An 8817-nucleotide genomic window follows, 5' to 3' on the forward strand; every position below is an offset into this window, starting at 1 on the left:
AATATATGCAATACTATTTGCAACAGTTACTTTACAATTGGCAAGAACTTCCACTTTATAATCTTTTCAATATCGGCCAGAACTTTACAATCGTTTTCAATGTAGGCTACAGTACTTTTCATTACAATTTCAAATCCCCATAATACACAAGCATGGACTTCTAAATAGTAGCATCTGGACTGGAAACTCAGTGGGCAACAGTAGGCCAAACAGTTGGTACAACAGTTGGCCAACAGTGGGCCAACAGGGTTAGTTACTTGGCTGTTGGCCAACTGTTGTACCAACTGTTTTGCCTACTGTTGCCCACTGAGTTTCCAGTCCAGATGCTACTAGCCTATTTAGAAGTTCATGACACAAGTCTCAACACAACTCTAATAATAATAAAAATCAACTCACGTGGCTATTTATAACAGGTTTGCTTGGACCAGAAGCTTTCAGAGACTAGGGTAATATTACATCATAAGAACTGATTCTTCTGGTCAACATACCAAAAAAGTTTCCATACTCTTACGTACTCAAAAAGTGCTAGAAGCAGATTTAACAAGAAAAATTGCGTAACTAAAGGTTTCCATCGGTCAGTAATCGTCTTCTTCTTTCGTTTGAGACTCGAAACACCACAACAGAATTACACAATAAAATAGTTCACCTATTCAAAAACATGAATGCGGCCTGTCTCCCGAGCTACGCATATTGATTGTGACAGAGGCATCCTGGAAACGGAGTAAGTCCGATCCAAGACTGGAATTCAAGAGTTCTATTTACGTGAGTTATTTGTCTAAGCACAAACTTCAATCTTTCAGTGAATTGCATTGTCTATTCCTGGAGCCTATTCTTATATAGCAGTCGTTTGATAAAGACACAAGAAAAATTAAACATCTACTCATTTAATAAATAAAGTGAGTAGTAATTAACTCAGTGTTGAAATAGTTAATGTCTATGCCTCGGCTCCTGATGAGTGCTGGTTCGATACCAGGCCTGGTCTTACCACAGACTTTAAATAATAGGCTCATTCTTTCTTGTGTATAGCGGTGAGGATGTATGAGATTCAGAGCAACAATGTAGTTGCATTGCAGATAATATTAATGTATTTTTTATATAGCGCTGTATCCATTGCAAATATACGTTGCTCTTAGCGCATTACAAAGCCGACAGTGTAAGTGTAGCAGCTATAGTAAACAGCGTGCAATTGTGAAAGAGAATACTTTAGCAGTTGTAGAGTGACAGTTCATGAGCCATGATATTATTGTTTTCGCTGCTCCTGGGTAGTCAGATTGAAGGGCTAAGAAGTAAGCGTACTTAAGCTTTTCTCTGTGAATTGCAAGTTATTGTGATGTAAGCTATCTTTTGTAGAATTTGTTTGGCAAATACAGTTGTTTCACTCTCCACTTTTGAGGCTCACCAGGCTATGTGAGTCACGTAGCCGTGCAAGCAGTGAGAGTCCTTATAATTTAATTGCCGTTCAAAATTAAGCTGACCTGCACTGACTTCTAAGGTTTGCAATGATTTTTTCACTTCATTGAAACCATGTTTGTAGACGATTCTTCAACGTCAGCTGAGCGTGTGTAGGCACAGCGTCACACGTCAAGCGTGCCCATTTGAAGCTAGAGCATGATCGGCGCAAGTCATTGTTTTCTATTTTCGTGTGAAATTTAAAAACCGTTTCAAAGCAAAGCAACATACTGAAGTGCAATGATTGCCTAACAGAAAGATCTCTAGTCATAGCCAGGTCTGCAGAGGATTCAATTTTGAAAGCGATCAAGGTAACTTAGTTTGCTCAAGATAATGTAGCTTACTTTGGGTAAGTTATTTGTTAGTTTTGATACGTCACTGATGACCAACATTGATATTCTTCTTTGGATGGCACTGATGAGTGACCTTTAGTTTTTATTGCTGACAAAACAGACGCAAAGTCAAAGTCACTTCAAACATCAACTTTAAAACTACATTGAACAAACTATCGCCCTGAGCAAGGCGTCCATTTTATTGACCAATCAAACAAAAGTAGGCACTTTTTGAAAACGAATGGAATTTAAGTGCTGTATTTGTACACATAACCTTCCGTCGACCTGAGTTCGATCCCGAGAGCAAGCTTCATTTGCTAAACAAGAACAGTGCAATAAAGCGAGTCATGGCATGTTGAAGTGATTTTCAGCCAATCGTGTCGTCAGCTTCCGGTTTTATGAAGTTGCTTCAGCATTTTATCAAGTGCGAGCTAATTTTTGTTTTGCTCAGTCAGCTTCAGCTGGAGCTTCTGCAAGATAACCATACAAGCCTGACAGCACAAATTCCAATGTTATTGATTTTGTTTAATCATTAAATACATCTTTTGCAGTCTATTTGTTTCTGAATTGATTCAGTTAGGCCAGCTTGTTAAGGCCTAATCAGAATTCGTTAAATTAACGCGATATATCATCTACATTTTAGAAATGCTATAAACATGTGATCGTGGGCATGTTTGAGAAGTCTTCATAAAAAGTTCTAAAGAAAAATGTTCGCTTTCTTTCCTTTAGAAATGTCATGTCAGACTTTCCATGACCTTTAATTAATTGAATTGGCTTACTGCTTGAGCGCAAAAGGAAGTTTTTTTAGACAGTAAAAATAGTGTTTTGAAAGGTAGGCTATTTGAGAAACCGAAGTGGTCTCTAAATACAGTATCAGTAGTAGGCTGCATTACAACAGTTGAGGAAAAACGTTTTAGGTTATGTCTTTTTAGTTTGCGAGCTTTTCACTGGCTGACATATTTTTAGATCTTTGGTGAGAAATGTTTAGCTTGTCGACGTAGGCTTTCTAAGGGAACTGATTGGAAGTGTGAAGAATGGATGACATCATCATAGATCTTCCTTGCATTCAGACCTTTCCCAATCCAAGCCGGTTTGACGAGAATATAAAAATTGTCGTAAAAGGTAAAGAAACGTTTATCAACGTTAGAGCAACGTAAATTAGATTTATCTTTTCACAACAATAGTTTTGCACATCAAAATATTTTATTTGTTGGTTGCTTCAAGTTTTAGTGGCAGTAACAGCAGAAGTGTTTGAAAGGAGGCAATCATTTATGGCCAGCAACGTTGGAGCTGGTTTGCAAGCGTTACTGCATAACTGAAGATAAATTATTTACTCAAATTAATCATTTTAAGCTGCAAACACAATTTGCAGGTTAATGTATAGTTACGTTGTACTAACGTTTGATTCGCTTTAGTGGCAGAGCGTTGTCTCTCATTGAAAATGATGTCATGATTGATCATCATTCTCTCTAGACATCATTTTGTTAATTAAGAATTCGTGACTTGAATAACGTGGTGCAAAGAAAAACCAGCAATGATATAATGCCGTTAGTTCGCAGAAAACTATAGTTGGCGAAGAAGCAAATTCATGGCTGGTTGCAAAATCATTCAATTATTTTATCTTTCACAAAACAGAGGTTTCATTTTTTAGAAACTAGAACGGTGAACCAACCATGCTGTAGTGCGATTATATGAATTGTTACACACAAAACATGCAGCTTTGTGTTTTCGTCGAGCATTATCGCAAGAACGATACTTGTCTGAAGATGTTTCTTTCCCTCTTGTTTGCACTCTCAATTCTATGGCAATCTACATTTTAATCCTTCGAACAAGATGCGCTGCTGTTAAAATCACGGAGTTGTTTAAAAAAATTACGATATTAAGCTTGTGGCAGAAATTTTTGTAGCTTTAAACATTGAGTTAAATGGGAAACATGTCCTGGACATTTCAATCGTTGAATCACTTTTAATTAATGGTCCAAACCACTAAATATAATATAGGCCAAATGCAACCTTCTGTATGATGGACAACTGAACCATGTGTACGACGCCAAGAATGAAAAGGCAATTGCCTGTTATTTGACAAGCGCTTGCAATTAACCTTCGGCAGCAGGAAGCAAATTCGCTGAGTCGTTGTTTGTAGGTTTGCTTAAAGATATTTATCTGACAACAAATTTATTCACACAACGAAAATACAAATAGAACTGCATTGTTCTAACGAAGAGAATGTTTTCTCTAGTTTCCAAACCCTTGAGTTGGTTTCAGAGCTGGAATTACGACCCTTAACGGAAAGAATTGCAAAATATTAAAATTTATTTATGAAACTTTTAAGACTTGTATATTTTGCAAAGGCGTCCACTTTGTGTTCAAGCTAAACCAAACACAGAAGGTAAAGTTTTTTTTTTTTTTGCAGGGTTGACCAGCAGCTCTGATTACACTTTGTGCTCCAGCGCATCGGATGACCGGGGTTGCAACTCATTCGAGTGCATCGCTCACTACACCGCGGACGCGACAGGTACGACGGTTGGTTACGTAACTTGCGATTGCGATGGCCCACCCATGACGTAACGCAATGATGCTGTCTGGTCTTCTAATCAGAGAAAAATATCGGTTTTAGACACCCGTCAAACAAAGCAAGACTTTAATTTTGCAATTAAACGCTTTAGCCCTTTGACAGAAATTGGGAAGTCTGAAAGTAGAGTGGGCGTCAATGTAGCAACTAGTCGACTTCCATGGAAGGTTTGACTCGGTTCAATTTATTTTTATTGCCGATGTAAAAATGCAGAGAATGGATAATAAGGGCCCCTAAAATCTTTCCGGGCGCGGGTTTAAAAGTATTCCTTAAACCCCCCTGCCAACGCTACAGGCTACGGCAATAATTGCTATCATATCATGGCATTCATTTTGGAGTGAAACGAGTTACTAAAGGTTCAGATGGGAGCGTGACAAGAGGGAGTCATAACCTCATTCCGTCGTACTACCACCGCCATTCTAGCTGTCGAGGGTTCAGTCATTTGCGAAACTACCAAGATTCGTGAGAGCAGTAGCGCTACTATCGTTTCTTCGGCAGTTATAAGTTGCTGTAGTGAAATAGGGCAGACTTAAAGAGAAAAGTAAAAGCAATGGTAGGAGGGACAAGCCACGGGATGTAAGGGGGCGTGTGCAACTCTGGTAGGCTTCATCATTAATCATTATGCTAAGTTGAGATGAGATAGGGACAGTGGTTGTCTCTTCTTATTTCCCTCATACAATCAACAAAATGGATTCAAATGTCTGCCACGTCAACAATTGGAGAGATAAGAATACTTTAACTATTTTCTCATTCTTTGCTTTTCTAAAATTGATGGTGGCATTTTATAAACGACAGAATGTTTGATAAACGCTTTGCCTTCTGAGCCGTAATTATGCAACAGCACTCTGCAGCCAAAAAAATTAGGAATTAAAGAAAGCGCTGAAGTCACATCAAAATTGGTTAAGCTTACTTCGTAAAAATTACAACCGTTTAACATTAAAATTTCTCCCCTAGATCTTTACACAACGCCCAGGAGAAGATTCAGAGGAGCACTTAGTCACGTGCTCCCAAAACAACAAAAAAAAAACATGTGATTCTTATTTCATTTTTGTAAAAAAAATTTGCTTGCTTTGCTCACACAGCATTACCTGTTAACTGGGTTATTGTGATTATTACTTGTAATGTTTGTTTTTCGCATGTTTGGTAGTAAATATGGACCTTTTGGATTGATGCAAATAAAATAATGATAAAATTTTATTAATTTCTCGGTAATATTCAGCAATGAGATGAGATTTGAAAGATAGAAGTTTTAAAACTCCTCGAAGATTGCTAAGTCAACCAGTTATCTATTAAATTAACCTGTTCCAATGTAAAGAAGTATGAGCTAAGCATAATGTCGGCTGCATGGCCATTGGTGAGAACTCAGGAACGGCAATCGAAAGGACGCCGGTTCGACACCGCTCAGGAGCATGCGGCTGTGTCTTTGGCAGGACACCTAAAGGCATGCCTGAAGGTGGACACGAAGATTGGCTTCCTTGCCTTCCTGTCCACTTAATCTAAGTCTTCAACCACCAGGTGTAAGCCTGGATACGACAAAAACAAAAGCTAAGCATATTTAGGGCCTACTATAGGGAGAAACTTGGGTAACCTTCTTGCTTCAACCTTTTTCTAAACCTCTGCTATGTTTGGCATATATTGTTTTTCGTAGTGATCGTCAGAAATAAAAACAAGCTAAACTGAACATCGCTTGCTTTAAGTAATGTCTTAATTTTGAAGTGTTAAATGTAATTGTGATTTTGATATTTTATTGTTAAAGGCAGCATCGACGTGTCAGTCCAGCCATCCGTTGGTGGTTATTATACGGGAATCCAGCCCATGGGACTCATTTGGCTGTTGCGGTCATCTGGTAAGAACAAGGCAAGTAAAGCACGTTTGCTGTTGTAGGCTATTTCAACTTTCGTCAGCAGTTATAAGCAAGCTTCCTCGATTATAACTGCTGCACGCTTCCCGTTTCGTCACGACTTTGGATTATACTTGCTTTGTATTCAAAGCATAATTCATAATTTCACAGGAAAAACTAAAACGTTTGTGGCGTCAGTTTTTTGGCTGTAGTTAAAAAACTTCATGCAATGTCAGTTTTGTAAAACGCTGAGAGCAACGTGCATCTGCGATGGCTGCAGTGCAGCATGACAACATAGGCCTACATTTATAGTATTATGATGTAATATTGTGGCGTATTTAATACAGAAATCACCAGCCAGACACATAAGAAATGATGCAGTTGCCCAGATGGAAATCCTGATCAGCGTATACAAAGGCTTCATCCAAAATCTCGGTGCTGACGACAAGTCTAATCTCCAGTGCCTGTCCAGAGCGAGAGTAAAAAGAGTCTTGCTTCCACACGACAAAAGCAAATCAGCGTCGCGAAAAGGAAGCGTTCAGGACATCACATTTGCTGCGCCAGCGATGAAGCGATCCTTCTCCGAAAGCGACAGTTCTGCGTTTGAACAATCCATTCCAATTTTTTCAACAAACTTTTAAACTTTCAACAAAAGCGTTTGTTTCCAACCGATGTGAACAAAGTGTGTTTCATTGGAAGCTCTCCCGCGCGCTCGTTGCAATAATTTATCAGATTGATCCATCCGAGCACTTTACTGCACAACGGAGAAGTCATTCAATGCACGAACATTACTGAACTGTGTGGATAGTTTCCCTATTCTTGAACATGATAGATATTTAAGCCAATAAATCAACTGGCTGTGAACGTCATTTTCTAATACAGTGGAAGTGTCGTTGTCAATGAATTCCCTTCGCTTACCGCGGAGGTCATGAAGTGAAACAAAAGTCAAACTATTGCGTAATTTCCAAAACCTACAATCTGTAGAACAAACAGTTGCTACTCTGACGCCAGGACGTAGCTACGGATGAGGAGGGGTGGGATTGGGGGAACAATCACCCCCCAACAAATATTTTTCCAATACTATATTACAACGTTTTAATGACATTGTATTTTGAATGACGCTTTATAAATGTTCGGCTGCATTTAGCAGCTATACTGTAATTGTAAACAATAAACACTTTATTTCAAGCTTTAAAATCTATATTTGCCCAGTTGTGTTTGCCCCTTCCCTAACAATTTCTCTTGCCTCCTAAAATGTTCTGTGTAACTACGTCACTCATTTGATATGTTTTAGCCGCAATCTTCTTCCTCGCCACTTCAGGGGTCGAGGGGCTTTGCCTTTTACCACCCTTGAACAGTGGCGTCCACTCGGCCTAGATGTTTGGGCAGGTGTCGAGCAGCCACTGAATAGAATCGTCGTCCAGTTTACGCAGACCACGCACACCATTTGGTGCATGATAGATGGCGCCACAGTTACAGATGGTGTAGTCTGCGGTTTGTTTCTTCTTGCCACACTCACAGATCGCGAATGAAGTCATTCCCCATTTGTGCATGTTGGAGCGGAATAGTCCGACGCCAGTACGCAGGCGGTTGAGCCGCACCCAGGTCTTCCTTGTCAAATGCATTCCGTTTGGGTGGGGGCTGGTGTCGGAGATGAAACTTTGGAGTCTTGAAGAGTTCTTCTTCCACTCCGAGCTCCATTGGTGGTCCACCCAGGTAGCCGCACTGATGGATTGGTCTTCATCAGGAGTTGTGCGGCACGTACAAACGGGTGTCTCGATTTCAGTCGCTGAGGATGCTCGCTCACAGACTCGTAGAGACTTGGGTGGAGCAAGTGGTTGCAGTTCATATAGGGATGGTAGAAGTAGGGGGTTGCTCACTTAAATGCAGTAATGATGGACAACTGGATGGTCATAATGTTATGACAAAATTTTGTGCAATTGAAGCTGGGTGTCTACCGCCATATGTCGCATACCAAGGTGCACCATATGTGACCTGGCGAGATGAATGTATGGAAATATGTGATATCATGTTTATTTAATTATGCACTTGACGAAATAATAGCGGATTATAATCCGGTAGACTGAAAATCAGCAACTCTCAGAAATTGCTTTTAGAATCCTCACCCCCTTTGCAATGCATCTTCATTTAAGTTCACAACAGAGAAGGATTTGCTTGACGGAATAAAAGCAATAATGTGTGTCTTTAGTTACCGGTACTAGAAACCGCAGATATACGTTGCCCCTCAGCGCTTTATAAAGCAGACCGGATCAGTGCAGCCTAGGGTGGTCCTTATTTGCCGACGTTTGAACTTTTAAATCGGGCGCTCTCGAAAACAGTTGCAAATTAGTTAAAATCGAAAACCCCAATTTAGAAGAGGATCAAGAAAAAAGTTGGGAAAAGACCAAAATTTTATAACACAAATGAACAATGCAATACCGGTACTAAATGTCCAATTTAATGAAACGAAAAAGGGGTGTGAGAGAGCTTGCTACCCAGAAAAATTTGACAAAATTGTCCTCCCCGATAGCTCAGCTGGTTAGGTCGTGACTTTGTGAACCAAGAAGCTTCAAGATCAAGTGGCGCTGGTTCGACTCTCGGGGTGTGCGCTTGAGCAACGCATTC

The 8817-nt window shown here is 39.8% G+C and overlaps 1 protein-coding gene across 2 annotated transcripts; it reads left to right on the forward strand.

Annotated features, from left to right (window-relative positions):
- Window positions 1-2751: 2751 nt before the first annotated feature.
- LOC145775792 (acyl-coenzyme A thioesterase 1-like) lies at window positions 2752-8370 on the forward strand. Of its 2 annotated transcripts, XM_082587161.1 has the most exons (4): window positions 2752-2903; window positions 4194-4295; window positions 6109-6209; window positions 6540-8370. In XM_082587161.1, the coding sequence occupies exons 1-4, from the start codon at window positions 2816-2818 to the stop codon at window positions 6831-6833; spliced, it is 585 nt and encodes a 194-aa protein (XP_082443287.1). In that variant the 5' UTR covers window positions 2752-2815; the 3' UTR covers window positions 6834-8370. The 2 variants fall into 2 exon arrangements, with proteins under 2 accessions (XP_082443287.1, XP_082443288.1); XM_082587162.1 differs by lacking the exon at window positions 4194-4295.
- Window positions 8371-8817: the final 447 nt, after the last annotated feature.

The sequence above is a fragment of the Aplidium turbinatum genome, chromosome 8 (assembly GCF_918807975.1).
Source record: "Aplidium turbinatum chromosome 8, kaAplTurb1.1, whole genome shotgun sequence".
Classification (NCBI taxonomy): domain Eukaryota; kingdom Metazoa; phylum Chordata; class Ascidiacea; order Aplousobranchia; family Polyclinidae; genus Aplidium; species Aplidium turbinatum.